The sequence below is a fragment of the Alligator mississippiensis genome, chromosome 3, assembly GCF_030867095.1.
Source record: "Alligator mississippiensis isolate rAllMis1 chromosome 3, rAllMis1, whole genome shotgun sequence".
In the NCBI taxonomy this organism is placed as follows: domain Eukaryota; kingdom Metazoa; phylum Chordata; order Crocodylia; family Alligatoridae; genus Alligator; species Alligator mississippiensis.
In genome coordinates, this window is record NC_081826.1 from 14328988 (window position 1) to 14344522 (window position 15535).

Consider the following 15535-nt stretch of genomic DNA (forward strand, 5'->3'; position numbering starts at 1 on the left):
CTGCTATGACAGTTTATTTTATTACTGTGTGCATGGTTCCCTGGAATGACTACGAGTCATTATTTCTTTTAAATGTGAAAATATTCTTTTTTTGAACTTCTAAAATCTCTTGCAATGGCATGGCATTGGCAGTGCCTTGAATTCCCTTGTTTTTGAACTGTGATATACTGTATGGTATTACTGGCTTTGTAATATGGTCTGTGGTTGTAGTGAATGAAGGATAGAGTGGATGACTTTTAGGACTCTGGATAAGTGGCTGCCTGTGAACAAGAAAAATGGACTTTATAGCCCCAAGCCCCAGTGGCCCTTTCCAGTGCTTTAGTACTCAAGCTTTCTAAAAAAAATCCCTTTATAATATAATCTTCTAGAAACCACCTTACTTTAAGACAAACTGGGACAGAGTACTTAGCTGTCTCCAAAGGGAATGCTATTGCTACTCTGCCAATTTAATGGCAGTCGCATAGTATACCATAAGCCCATGGCCATGCGCAGAACCTGTGCGTGTTCAAGTCTCATCCAAAATAAAGGAGAGAACTAGACAGGAGATGAGGCTATTATAATGAACACACCTGCTCAAAAAATAGGTCTATTCAGAAAGGTCAAGTCACTGAACTAAAAGCCTAGGTCAAAACACAGACTTCAAACTGTGAAGTGCACTGAAGTTTCCAATAGCAGAGACTAACAAACAATAACACCTTTACTATAGCACCTATGTACAAGGATAAGCAGTTGGACATGATAAAGAGTAGTGTTAATTTCAATTTAAAAAAAAAAAAAAAAGATAGTTTACCAGTGATCTTGTTAAGACGAGCTCTCTTTGCCTGAAATGAGTTGCCTAGACTACTTTTCCTCTTGTGTGATAATGTGCTCTCTGCTTGCACAAAGGCCATCTTTGGAACATCCACTACAGGAAATCCTACTTTTAACAAAAAAAAAAGACATGGAAGAGTGCATCTATAAATTTATGTTATAAGCATTTCTTAGCAACAGTAAAGGTATTTTACAATGCATTTTTCATTGAAAAGTTAGCACAATGTATCATAATTAGCCACTATTTTCTTTGTGATTATTCAAAATAAAAATTCCAAATACGAAAACTGACAGGAGCATGAATTCAACTATTAGCTGAGAATTTCCTTAAAAATTAAAAACTGTTAACAAAATGTGACAAGTTCTGTGTTAAGTGGATACTGCTGTTGTTTAAATGAACGTAAAGATTTATATATCTAAAACTAAAAATCTTGAGAGCCCCTGCAATATGAAGCCACTTATATGCACTACAAATATTGTTTTAAAATTACCCATAAGCTACCATTATAGCCAAGCACCTTATGGATTTGTTTAAACTAAAATTCTAAAGGAAAATCTGACCAGAAAATCTCAGGGTGAACCTATTAAGCACAGCTAAGACAATCAGGAAGAAGACATTTGCACTTAAAATCAAACTGATTAACATTATTCCAGTCTTCAGAATCGATAACTATATAAAGAATGCGTCTCCTTCACCGGTAATTCTATTTTGTAATATATACAATAGGGATTCTGAGGTTGTGAATAACTGATGGACAGAAAGAACATATGGCCTATTTGCAATCTTTTGGAAAAGCAGCATTAGCAATTAGTACCAAATGGCTCACTGGATGTTGGCTCCTCTTCCTTTTTCTGGACTTCTTGTATGATTGTAGAAGTTGAGGTTTCTTCCTTCTTTGAAGGTACTTTTAGCCATTTTCTCTCCTCTTTATCTTTATTGCTGTTTGCACTGGTCCGAGGTTTACTTCCAGCTTTAGTTTTGGCAGCCGCTGCTGCAGCAGCTTTGACCAAAGCTATCCAATCCTTCAAAAAGGGGGAAAAAAAGGTGGGGGAACATTAGTAGCCATTTGAGAGTCAACTAGCATCCATCTATAAATAAAGTCCAATTCATCCCTGCAGAAATGATCATGTATATTTGTGTTTAGTTTTGGCTATTATGGAAAAAGTCAGCCAACTATATTTCCCACATTGCCTACTTATTGTACATAAACTCAAATGTATTCCCAGAACACTATGTGGATATTTAAAAAAACTGAATTTGCTGTATTATTAGCTTTTCAAGGCCTTTTGTTCCCTAGTAACTAATCTATATTTTCTAGAGAAATACAGGAACCTTCACTCCAAAATCGGCTGCTGAAATATTAACACCTTTTCATGCTGCTTCCAGGTGTAACCTACACTGTCCTCAGTGTTTGAAAAGGAAAAGAACTACACAAAACATGAACAGGAGATTTCTCCTTAGTTCAAACTGATAATCAGGTAAGGTCCTGAAGTGATAACTCTTATACAGCCTGCAAGGATTGCTGGAGTAATGGCAGATCCTATTTTTACTGTGATATACTTTGCAAGCTTCATCCAATAATCTCAAAAGGCTCTACAAACAACAGTTACATTTACAATCCACCTTCAAGGTAGTAAAAGATTATCCCCATTTTACAGATGGGTAAACTGAATCATACACTATGTATGACTTGCACTTGTCCCCAGAGTAAACAACAGCAGATGCTAGGTGTCTTGACTCCTAATGCCCTCTCTTCCTACTACTCTGCAGGTCTAAATCATTTGTACAAACACCAGGCAGCAGGGAATTTCACAAGGATTACAGGTTATATGTAGAAAGAAAAAAGCCCAACAATCACAGTATTCACCCCAAGGAATAAAATTATTAACATATTAAAAGAAAAGCATCATCCATTATCGATCATGAAGGCTTGGCTTCATGCATATATCCTGGTACATTTAGACTGCACTGTCAAATACACACTTCTGAAATGCCTAAGGTAAGGACAACAATTTCCTCTATGCTTTTGGAGCCAACACCTATAAGAGGTGTCTTCATCCAGTGCAGGCATGCTGCAATTTATACAGGATTGTTTCCTTACTACCATATTATGAGCAAAGTAAACAGAAGTTCCCTGCTACCAGTCAGTGTACTTTGCTCCTTTGTAAACCAAACAATCCTGGTCCTTTAAATCCCTTTTCACATGGAACCATGTTTGTCCTATAATTCTTGCTACTTTTCCCCATCACTATTCTGAGGCCTATTCTTTGTGCCTTCTTTAAAGCCAAGAGGAGGATATTACTTCAGTTTATACGAATGCAATATATTCATATTTTTCCCCTCTCTTTCCCCATACCTAACATTTTATTTGCATTTTTCCCACTGCTTTTCACTAAGTGTATTTCTAGGAGAAGAGATGCAACAAAATCAGCTAGACATGTATCCTTAATTTAATGTGTGAGCCCTTGACTGCTTCAAATTGTGCTTTCTGAGAAGGCAAATGTTTCTCTTCTCACTAACGCATTAAATTTGCTTCCCCTTTTTTAATTCTTCTGGGGCTGCCAAGAAATATTGATTAGGCAGGTATCCACCAGTCTGGGCTGAATATTTACTGGACGCTCACCTGCACAGATTACTTATATAGCACCAACTAAGAGCAAGGCACCACGCACACCCCCAAATAAAAACAAAACCCTTGTCTCAAACTGTATGCAACATAAATCTCTTCTAAACTAATCTACAGAATTAGTTGCAAAAGTATAGACATCTGGAGCTTCTGCGACACGCATTGTGGCCATCTTTGCCCAATCCCAAAATAGCAGAAATCCTTCACTTAGTCCAAGATGCTTGGACAACAGCATCATTTATACAATACCAGACAATCATACCTTATAGACAGGGGAAATAAACAATTTCTCCCCCACACATTCCAACATCTAAGAAAAATAAATGATAAAAAAAGAGCAAGGGAAAGAGATAATGTTGCAAAGATATCTGTTGTGTAGTATTAGCTTAATCTCAGATTTTTATCTTACTTTATTTCTTTAATGTACAGAAGTTTAGGTCTACAAGTGAATAAAAGCAGTTTTGAGTAAGCTATGTAAACAGAATTAGTGGAGTGACAAAGTCAGATCCTTTAACACCTCTTAACATGAATTTGGCTTTTCTCTCTGGGGGGAAGAAGGAGAAAGGAGAGGTTGCTTGCTCATTTTAATTTTTGTTGTTGTTCTTCTTTAGTTCTTTTTCTCTTTTATTGTAAGCTGCCCTGAGACTTTTTGGGAAGGAAGCATATAAACCTAATAAAGAAAAACCCCATTTTACCCATAAGGGTACCTGCTGAGAAATACTGAAAAAGGTATTTGGGGGTTAAATCCCAGTAAGGGTCTTCAAGGGAGGACTTTCTAATTTTCATCTGGGAGTGCCAGTTACAGGCGACGGGGCATAGCTCAGACCTATACTCATACATTTGAACTCTTTCAGGTTCAGAGCCTCATAACTGGTTGGGGTTACTTGTAGAGAGGAAACACTCGGGAGTCTAAATGTTTAAAAGTCAGGACAGGAAGGTTTGGAAATTGCAAGTGTCCTATTTATGTTAATTCAGCACAGTGTTTAAAGACCACTCAACTCAAAGAAGAGAGCTGGCCAAAGACTTTTAAAGTCAATTTTTTTTTTTATTTCAGCAGAAAGGCTATAAATAAAACTAAAGGCACAAAGTGAATTCTTTATCTTTACCGTGAAGTCCTGCTAAGTGACTGCCTAAATGAACAGTCTCATAGCCCATCACAGGTGGCCTGTTTCCAGGAGTTGCATTGGGGCACCGTTCCAGGAAGCACTGCATGGCACAAGGTAGCTTTGCTGCCTGCTTTAGGCTGACTAGAGAGCCTTAATGCAGAGGAAATGCACAGGAAGTTGTACCTGGTTGCTGCCACCATGGCACCCGAGTTGAGAACCAGTGAACTAGGCTGCATGTTTGTCTCTCAATATGCACAGAAATCCCTACTCTAGATGTTTCAAATGTTTGTCTGGAACTGATTTAGAAACCTTTCTTTTCCTCATCACAGCATTAGAAAGAGAAGGTGAAGGAGAAGGAACAAAAACTTCAGTGATTCCTGAAGTCTTTCTTTATCTGAGGTTGTTATAATGCATCTAATACAATAGCAAGCCTCAACACTGGGCTATAACAAGGCTCAGGAACCCCTTCTTTAAAAAATGTAACTCATATTGGCAACCGCAGACTTGTTGCAACACTGTATATACAAAATGCAGGATCCAGCTATTAACAGGTAACCAGAGAGTAGTCTTTAGTAGTTCTCCTCCCCAGCTCCTACTGACCATTATAAACCCTTTTTTTTATTTAACTGAAAAGTCCCTATTATGGAACCGCAGCCAATAAAGGTACCTCATCTAATTCATAAGGTCCCAGCTGATGTTTTATTCACAGTATCTCCCTCCAATGAAAATTCCAGACCCCCATTTATGAAGACTCAATGCCCTTCTTCATCTTCCTCCCTCTGTATAAAATATATGCATTTTTAAATCAGACTGTATCTCAGGTCAAGGGAAGCCATAACAGGCTACAGAAGAGTCAATGGCTGAACCAGTCAGGTGAAGCTGGCTGGCATTCTGGTCTTGAGCAAAAGATTATTATAATAACTAAACATTAAGGCAAACTGCTATGCTCCAATTGGTTAAAAATGGCTGTTCTTCAGAGCTCAGGGACTGACATACCAAAAGACTACTGAGAAAGCTGTAGAGCAGTGATTCTCAACTTTTCTGGCATCCCTCGTTAGCTTCAAGGCACGCCAACTCTTAGTTTCCACGTGTTTTTTGACCATGGAAAAGTGACAGAGCGTTGTTCTATTGCAAAGAACTCAAAAACCCAACTACACATCAGAACATTTTTGGCACTATGGATTGCTATTTGAAATCTCTGTGTGTATTTTGTGAATGACTGCATACCTAACAGTGCTAACACTGCATGATTAGGCATCAGACCCCACAATGCCCCGAAAGGATTTCAAGACTCCTGTGTGGTGTGGCACCCTGGTTGAGAATCACTGTTCTAACATCATTATACAAAACAGATTCTCTAAACAAAAGTGAGGAAAACTGCAAACTTCAAAAATAATTAAGCATCAACTGTCCAGCATTTCTTGCATTTCAAGGCTAAGACAAGCCTTGAAAGTGAGTTTATAGTCTCAGAACTGGAACAGTGAGAAGGCAAAAACAGTAGCATTTCTAAAATTCAACCCTTCTACCAACACCCAAATTTGTGATGCTCACCTCTCCTATCACCTATCAAAACTATCACCTCTTTACTTCTCTATCTAAAATACTTCAGTAATAGCTCTTTCCTCTCTTGCCATGCTATCCCTCCCACCACATGCACACACAGACAAAGAGACCCATGCAGACACCATCCACTGATTGACTGGTTGTTTCCAAATCAAGACTGCACTCCTCGCTCTCACCTTTAAGACTCTACATAGCTGTGTCCCACTTACAACTCCACTCTCATTCTCTCATGTCACCTCTGCTTTGTCTCTGTCCCAAACACATTGCCATGTGCTTTCTCCTCAGCTTCCTCTTCCTGATTGCCAAGTGCCCTCCCTCTCCTTCAAATCCCTCCTCAAAACTCACTTCTTTTGGTTCGATTTCCGTCACTAATCTCAGCTCCGGCGCTATCTGCTCCCTCTCGCGCGCCTAATTATGTTGAAGATAAAACAAAAACATGAAATAGAAAAAAATAAGTTATCTGAATACTTTGGAAATGCTTCCACAAGGGCAGTTTTCATTTCCCCAGCTTTTTCAATGTCTCCTCTCCCCCATTCCTGTTGGGTTTCTATCTAAATTTAAGAGGTCAGGCATCTCCAAGCAAGAAGCTTTCTAGTCTCCATACATGGTACTATACAAACATTGTGTTTTATGTATACTGTCTTTCCACCCTCACAACTGAAATGTATGAACGTACAAGTACCAGAGCACTAAAACTGCATGCTTCAAATATTACGTTTTGAAGTATCTCTTTAAAAGAGATGTCATCAATACTAACAAATAAAATTAAAAAAAAAAAATCACATTTCCATCTAAAAATACAGCACCTACACTTCTGTTATCAATCACCTTTAAAATTACAGTGCTCAACTTGTAAGTTTTACAGTATTTTGAGAATACTTGGTGTCAGTGTTTTCCTGGTCAGCTGTACCACCCATACACTGCTCTTAAGTACATGCTAGGAAGACGAAGAAATAAAAACTAGGCAACAGGAAACGTTGTAAATAAAAGTGTGAGGGATTGTTATTATTATTATTTAAATAAGGGCTGCTATTTTACTTGGGGCTAGAAAAATGATTTTTTTTTTAAGTCAATTATAAAGAATCCTGTTGACCGTGTCCCCTTCTCTGGTCAGCAAAGAAGCTAGAAAATAAATTATTTCTGTATCTGTGCATTGTTTTCAGAATTAGATTCTACATGTTTCAATTTCTCAGTTTAAAATAAATAAAATAATTCCCTTTCAAATGCCATCTCTCCAGGGAATTCTTCTATATTCTTCTTGTCATAAGAAAATGTTGGGATTTGAATTTAATATATAACATTAAAGATTCATCTGAGGCTGTATTTTCACAGCAATCAAAAATCAGTTCGGGGGGGAGAGGGGTGGTTACTTTTTTGTCAGATTAAATTAGTCTTGCAGACCCCAAGTTCAGCCTCAGAGATGGCATGAAATCCATACCCTTTGCACTTAATTTCTGGAAAAACACAGGATTTATGGTGTTTGCACATATGGTATGGCGTATGATGCCAGGGCTTTTGAAAGCTACATCCCAAGCAGGCTATTTGCAACTAAGCTGGTGCCTCTAAAAGCAGCCTATGGCCACAGAGTAGTATTGCAGTATGAATGGAGACAAGATGGTTGGGTGGAATAAACATGGGACTAAACAAGAGACTTCTGCGCTCTCACCCCTGGATTAGTCAAGTCACAAATGTGTTACTTCTGTCTCCCTATCTGTAAAGTGAAGTGAAAGAGTATTTACACCGCCTCCCCCCCACCAGTCACTGGGGGTAGTGATAATTAGCGTCTGAAATGTTGCGCAGCAGTTCATCAAAGCATACTTAGCACTGCAGAAAGAGGTTGAGTTTAAGCAGAAGATGGAGGAGGAGAAATCTCATCTCTTCACTTTTAAACAATGCCAATTACATATACTTGTTGCCTAAGATCCCAATTATTTCCTTAAGTTCTAATGTTGCATTCATGATTATTATATCATGATATACAGCTACTGGTAAAATAAAGGCGGGACACAAAATTTGCTTCTTAGGCCAATTTAGTTCTCCATTTCCACTGAGCATATTGAGTTACACCTTTTTATAGCAGTAAGTTCCCAAATCCAAATAGGACATTTGAATTCTATTCTCCCACATAAAATTGAAAGCTATTAACAATATAAAAATCTGTATGTATTTTGAATATTGAGCTCATGTCCTTCAAAAAGCTGAATTTCTCATTACCAACACAACTACTCTAAAAGATTATACCCCCAAGAAAGCTTCATGCATATCTGGAGATCTCTTATGGTGAATTTTTGAATTTAGAATTCAACTATTAAACTTAAATTGCATCCCTGCACCTCCCAACCCTCCTCTACTTCCTACCAGGGTCACCCGTAGAGTGGTGGCGTAATGCCATAAGTAAAGGAATATTTTCCTGACTCTGACTCCAACAGGCCTGGCAGAGCAAACCACTATGGAATGAGGTGGAAAGAGACTACCTATATAAAACTCCAACCAGCAGCAGACCACTGATACATTAAGGCATTTCTGAAACAGATGTGCCTCTTTAATCCCTGGGGGCCCTCTGTTGGCAGCATTGAGAAGAATATTCAGGATAGATACGATTCAGTGAAGGGAGCATACTGCAGCCAGAAGTTTGACAGCTAGGGTGACAAATAACTTATTCTTGGTAATCACCTTCAGTGAGATATGGTGAACCAAGACAAGAAAGGCCTTAAAGTGGATGCAGCAGCAAGTCCAAAAATATTTGAGCTAAAAGATGCTTCTTAAGTGAAACAATTGGCAGAGAATTTGATTACAGACACTCTGTTAATACCTTGTGCCCTTTTTGGTAACCAACAAGAACAGTTGGGAAGACTCCTAATTATCCTTACCTGCCCTTTGGCATCTTCAGGCATAGATTTGATATGCATCCTTTTTAGACACCGAATAACACCATCATAGAACTGTACAGTGAAGGTTCCTAGAATAGGATTGACACAATCATGATGAGCAGGTATAAAGTAAAGTATCTATCTACCTGATGACCTCCCAATCTTTGTCACTTCAATCTTTAGCCTAAAGTCCTACACATGCCAAATCCCCGCTCATGTGAGTATTTTGGACTATACATCTCATTAAAACTCTTCCCTTAACAGTTATTATGATTTCTCCTTGAAGGATACAGATTCAGAACCTTGGACAGGTCAACTAACACTTTTTAAAACCAATTCTTATACATTTCCTGCATTTCCCACAGCTTGGACCATAATAAATCAGCTTTTTAATCTGATGCATAACTAAGTTCTAATGGAGTAACAGAAATGTTATTGTTGAGTTATCAATACAGAAGAACATTTATATCTACAAGCAAAATCAAGTCCTATTCCATTTGAATCGTACTAAAATATTTAGTATATTTCTTTAATTCTTCTTAAATTCAATACAAATGCTATCCCATTTTTAAAAATGTGCCCAAATCAGTTAACATTTTTTCCTTTTAATACTGCACAATGCTCTCTCTCTCCAACAACCAAATGTCTAGCCCCACTTTCCAAAATAATTTAGATATTTAAACATAATCATTGTAAATTCAAATATATAACATTGAGGCATGAATATTCTTCCTATTCCCCTGAACAACTTACGAGTGCAAGCTCATAGAGGGTAAAAGGAAGATCAGGGAAAGCGTGGGTCTCTGAATGGGGGAAGCAATCTAGAGACGGATGATGCAGCTGAAGCACTCAATGCCTTTTTTACCTCAGTCTTCACAGGCAAGGTTGGCTCCCAGACTACTGCACCTGGCAGCACAGTTTGAGGAGGAGGTAAGCAGCCAACAGTTGCAAAAGAACAGAGTAAGAACTATTCAGAAAAGCTGGGCATGTACACATCCATGGGGCCAGACAGGATGCACCTGAGGGTGCTGAGGGAACTGGTTGATGTGACTACAGAGCCACTGGCTATTATCTTTCAAAACTCATGGCAAATAGGGAGATGTCCCAGATGACTATATTGCCCATCTTTAAGAAAGGGAAGAAGGAGGATCTGAGGAACTACAGACCGGTCCACCTTGTTCCCTGGAAAAGCCAGGGAGCGGGTCCTCAAGGAATCCATTTCTAAGCACTTGGAGGGGAAGAAAGTGATTAGGAACAGTCAGCATGGATTCACCAAGGGCAAGTCATGCCTGCCCAACCTGATTGTCTTCTATGAGCTGACTGGCGCTGTGGATGCAGAGACAGTAGGGGATGCAGTACACCTTGACTTTAGCAAGGCTTTTAGTACACAAGCAAGCTAAGGAAATACAGGATGGATGGTAAGGTGGATAGAAAACTGCCTGGATCGTCTGTCTCAAAGGGTAGTAATCAAAAGCTAAATGTCTAGTTGGCAGCCAATATCAAGTGGAGTGCCCCAGGGGTCAGTCCTGGGGCCAGTGTCTTTCAATATCTTCAATGACTTGGAAGATGGGATGGAGTGCACCCTCAGCAAGTTTGCAGATGACACCAAGCTGTGCGGATTAGTTGATATGGAGGGTAGGGATAGGATTCAGAGAGACCTTGACAAACTGGAAGATTGGACAATCCCATACACTCATACAGACTAGGCACTGAATGGCTAAGCAGCAGCTCCGCAGAAAAGGACCTGGGGGTTACAGCGGACAATAAATTGAATATGAGCCGACAGTGTGCCCTTGTTGTCACGAGGGCTAACAGCATAATGGGCTGCATTAGGAGGAGTGATGCCAATAGATCAAGAGAAGTAATTATTCCCCTCTATTTGTCAACAGTGAGGCCACAACTGCAGTGCTGTGTCCAGTTTTGGGCCACCCACTACAGAAAGGACACAGACTAATTGGGGAAGAGTCCAGCAGAGGCGAACGAAAATGATGAGAGGACGGGGGAACATGAGGAGAGGGTAAGGGAACTGTGTCTTTAGTCTGGAGAAGAGAAGAATGGAGGGAGGATTTAATGAAGAGGATGAAGTCAGACTGTTCTCAGTGGTGGCAGATGACAGAACAAGAAGCAATGGTCTGAAGTTGCATCTCAAGAGTTTAGGCTAGACATGATGAAAACTTTCTCACTAGGAGGGTAGTAAAGCACTGGAACAAGCTACCCAGACAGACTGCAGAATCTCCATCATTAGAGGTTTTTAGGAACAGGATAGACAAAACCTTGGTTGGGTTGATATAGATGAGGATGGTTCTGCTTTGAGCAGATGGCTGGACTAGACATGGAGTGCTCAGCTTTCAGCCTGCAGGCCAAGTGTGGTCCACAGAGCCATCACACCTAGCCTGCACGGCAACCCACAGGTCTGGAAATTTGGTGGCAGGGGAGTGGTGGCCATTAATACAACCACCCTCCCCCTGCCAAATTCCAAAATCCCAAGCCTGTCAGGCTGAGCCAATCCAACCAGCTGGGCAAAGTTGAGCACCACTTAACTAGATGACCTCTTGAGGTCCCTTCCAACACTAATTTTTTATCATTCTGTGGAACTCAACATGTTTCAGGGCAGGCATTCTCACTAAACCAAATGCTTCCCATCAACTAGAATAATAATGCATCTTACAATATATTTGATGTTCTAAATACCTATCCTTAAACAAAGACAGAGATATGCCATGCTTCATTTGAGTAGACCACAGTTGTGTTCACATTAAAAAAAAAAAGAGTACTTACAGCTACAGTGCACTTATATACATACCCTCCTTGTTAATTGCTTCAATCTTGGCTGGGTAATATCGACAGTCTGTCCAACGAGCTAGCACCTCTTCTCCAGGTTTGAAGTCCTATTTAAAATAATTGTAACAGTTAATATCTTGAGCTTCAAACTTCCTCTAAAGAAACCTACATTACAAATTTGTCAGTAATATTTAGCTTTAGAAAGCAAATGCAATAGCTTATGCAGGAAAAGAAAGTACTACTTACAACAAATTCTTCATCATCTTTCAGCCCTTCTTTTCGGAGTGCTGGTCGCTCCAAAGGTCTTAATCTATTGCTGTCCCAATAAATCCACTCATCATAGCGATGACTCCAGCGTTCAAAATGGACCAACATCTTCCCCTCTTCATAGTCTATCTTCTCAATTCGAGATGGATACCTTGAACAAATGGAAATGTGTCAATTCACCAGCTTTTTCCAGACATGTTTAGCCTACAGAAGTTCAAATAAATATTAGTTCTCATTGAAAAGCCATTTTGTACTGAAAATCAGTTTGAAATTGAAAGATGTTTTCTAAATATATGTGTTAAGATGACAATACATAACTGAAAAGCTTTCTACATAAATTAAATGAGAGATTACAGTTCTATTTTATAGTACTACACATACACAAATTCAGATTTGTGTTAAATGTTACAACGTGAAAATGACTTTAATGGGCCTTTTGGATGAAAAGCTGGGAGTTTTATGCTTAGCAGAATGGTTGTGTTTTTTTGGTTTAAAGCAACACCTTTTAAGCTGCCTAATAAAGTATCCACAGAATTGCTTCATTCATTTCAGACAAATCCAAGCAATCAGGAAATCAAAAACAAGCAGGGGTGCACTGATAAATATATTCTTGGCTGATACCAATAGCTGATTATTCTCACCAGGCATACTGACGGATCCTGATCCAATAACCAATTTACAGGAAAGCAGCCGGGCAGCGTGGAGAACAGCGCCCTGCAGGTAAGTCTGTGGAGGGGGAGGGGCACGGGAGGAGCAGATCAAAGCCCCATGGTAAGGAGGGAGTGGGACAGGGGCAGGGCGGTGAATGGGACCCCAGGGCTGGGGCGGGGCAGGACGGAGCTGGGGGCAGTTTGTCCAGGGGATCAACACCCCAGCACTTAAAAATGGTGGTAAGGTGCTTGAATGAGCTTTAGTTCAAGCACCACCGCCACCATTTTTAAGCTCTGGGATGCTTTTAACCAAAGCGGAGCTGAGTGGGGTGAGAGCAGAGGTGAGCTGCCTGCTGTAGGCTTGGGGCTTTTTCCCCTGTTGCCTTGGCCCCAGGAGCCACGTCCCCTGCCCATCCAGCAGCTGGAGGCACAACTCACCACCACCACTGATGCTGGACAGGCAGGGGACGTGGCATGGTCAGTGCATGGTTCCTGGGGCAAGGCAGCAGGACAAAGAGCCCCAAGCCCACAATGGGCAGCCCACCTTGGCCTTCTCCCTAGCCCTGCTTGGCTCTGTCCCAGTTAAGTGTCCCATTGCTTAAAAATGGTGGCGGTGGCACTTGAACTAAAGCTCATTCAATGAGGTTTAGTTTAAGCATCCCTGCCACCATTTTTAAATGCCAGGACGCTGATCCCCTGGACAAGCCGCTCACAGCTCCAACCCACCCCCCACCCTGGCCCCAGGGTCCCATTCACTGCCCTGCCCCTGCCCCACTCCCTCCTTCACCATGGGGGTCTCGATCTGCCCCACCCCATGCCCCTTCCCCTCCACAGACTTACCTGCAGGGCACTGCTCTCCACGCTGCCTGACTGCATTCCTGGACATGTGCATGAGTGCAGCTGCGAGCACGTACGCAGTGTCTGGGGGCCCCGGTCAGAAGGCATATTATATTTATCATTACATTACTGGCTACACCGGCGAAAAAAAAGCTGATAGCCAATAATGTTAATTTTTCTTTGATCGGTGCCAATCTGATATGGCACCAATATATAGGCACACCTCTAAAAACAAGTGAAGTCAATAAAGCATTCCTACTGAACCTGAGCTATTAACGTACAGCTCCACTGATTTCACTGGCACTGAATGCAATATGCAGCAATTGTTTGTTCAGATTTTAGTCTTTGATTGCATAATTATCAAAACGAAGACCTCACTGTTAAAGGAGTGGGGGTTCTACTTTTCCCTCAACCTCTGCACATATCCAGTAAAACCCATTCTGAAGAGCCTCACCAGAACAAATCATAACCCTATAAAATTTAAGGTTCTGGTTACAATTTAGTAAGGATTAAAACCATCCCCTTGTTTTAGTTTTGTAAAATCCAGCTCATTCAATCCTGCAAAGATATTGCACATTTCCTATTATTAGCATCTGTGAAAGAGCATAGGGCAGTGATTTCTGGTTCTACGGACAGCTATGTCTGTGGAACTGTTTTCCAAGATCTATTTTGCTTCCGGAAATCCCAATGGGACAAAAAGCACAAAAATCTAAAACAATCTGGCAATTTTTATTTTTACTTGATGAAAACTGATTTGGGAATTCAGATTACCCTAGAAAGTTTTCCTTTGGGAGCTCTAGACTTCTGAAAGCTGGAGTGATTAAATCAGAGATACCGAAGATGATAAAAACACGTACTGATAAGAAATGTCATGGTGAACAGAAGGCTGCCTATCTCCCAACTAAGAGACTCTGTTTACTTCCCACAATGACGGACTTGCCTCAACATTAGAGGCATGACTTCAGCAATCATTTTCTACACCACCTGCCGATCCTCTAATTCAGAAATTCTGAGCTACCTGACATTGCAAGATGCATTTTCTTTTTAAAAACATACCAGTTGCTGAGTAAGCAACTAGCAAATCATACATCTTGATTTTTTGTTTTAAGAACCCACTTTAATTTTAAATATTGAGAATGTTCTCCTTCCTTCCCATTTGTAAAGCTTTTTTCAGCAAAAGAGAATGGAAAGACAACTGGGCCTATCCCACCTCATTCCCATCGCTGTGCTCACTGCTGCCTGCCTCTTCAGCAGCAGCCTTGAATAAGGACCCTCAGCTCCTCCATCAGACTTGCAAAAGAGTTCCTGAGTGTGAAGAACTCTTCACCCTTGACAGCATCACCCCCTCTTCTACCTCCCAGCTCCCTATTGTTCCCCAGCTTAGGGATAGCACTGGAAGAAGGAAGAGGATCCTCCCAATGCCAAAGTTTCAGTCATTTCCTATTCTTGTGAAGGGACACAGCAGATTGAGTGCCCTTAAGTTCCCGTTGCTCCTCTGCCCTGTGAAAGGGGCTACCAGAACTGAAGGTATCTGCAAGGGATCCCCAACTCCTGCTGTTCCTCAACATCTTTTCCTTGAACCTCTGCATGGATGTAACCTTCTGGCCTCAAACTCAAACAGTAGCTTAGCTGCCGTGTTCCTGACAGAAACACTTCTGCAGACCTATGAAAAGACTGCAGGTGAGCTCCCAGAGTAGTGCAAGAATGAGGGCCTCATGTTCCTATACGAGACAAAGTGTGACCGACAATCGACAAAGCAGTGAAACCAATTACACATGCACTGTTTTAAAAGGGCTATTTTAAAATGGACGGAGTAGGATGGGAAAGAGAAAAATTTACTTTTCTGTTTCACAAATGAGGAACGCAGCTTCAAAAATCCACTAACCCAGGGAAGGTAAAATGTTTTCCCAAGTAGCATCAACAGCTGCAGAAAGAGTTTTCTTTAAAAAAAAAAAGAACCCAAACAAGTTTCTAGTTAGGGTTATGTAATTAAATTTTAAAATGTTAATTAAATAAAAGTAGAG

The 15535-nt window shown here is 40.5% G+C and overlaps 1 protein-coding gene across 14 annotated transcripts in view; it reads right to left on the minus strand.

Annotated features, from left to right (window-relative positions):
* The window catches only part of PHF20L1 (PHD finger protein 20 like 1), an 80641-nt gene that overhangs the window by 54115 nt on the left and 10991 nt on the right, over window positions 1–15535 (minus strand). For 7 of the 14 annotated variants that reach the window (XR_009460620.1, XM_059723731.1, XM_059723729.1 and 4 more), the window contains exons 3-8: window positions 12004–12175; window positions 11780–11864; window positions 8977–9065; window positions 6452–6514; window positions 1626–1833; window positions 791–919 (exon numbers count right to left, since the gene is read on the minus strand). Coding sequence is in view for 13 of the 14 variants with exons in the window: in XM_059723731.1 (XP_059579714.1) it covers window positions 791–919; window positions 1626–1833; window positions 6452–6514; window positions 8977–9065; window positions 11780–11864; window positions 12004–12175 (746 nt within the window). In the remaining variant the exon portion in view is untranslated. The remainder of the gene's footprint in view (window positions 1–790; window positions 920–1625; window positions 1834–6451; window positions 6515–8976; window positions 9066–11779; window positions 11865–12003; window positions 12176–15535) is intronic. The other 7 variants (XM_059723730.1, XM_059723723.1, XM_059723732.1 and 4 more) reach the window with 5 other exon arrangements.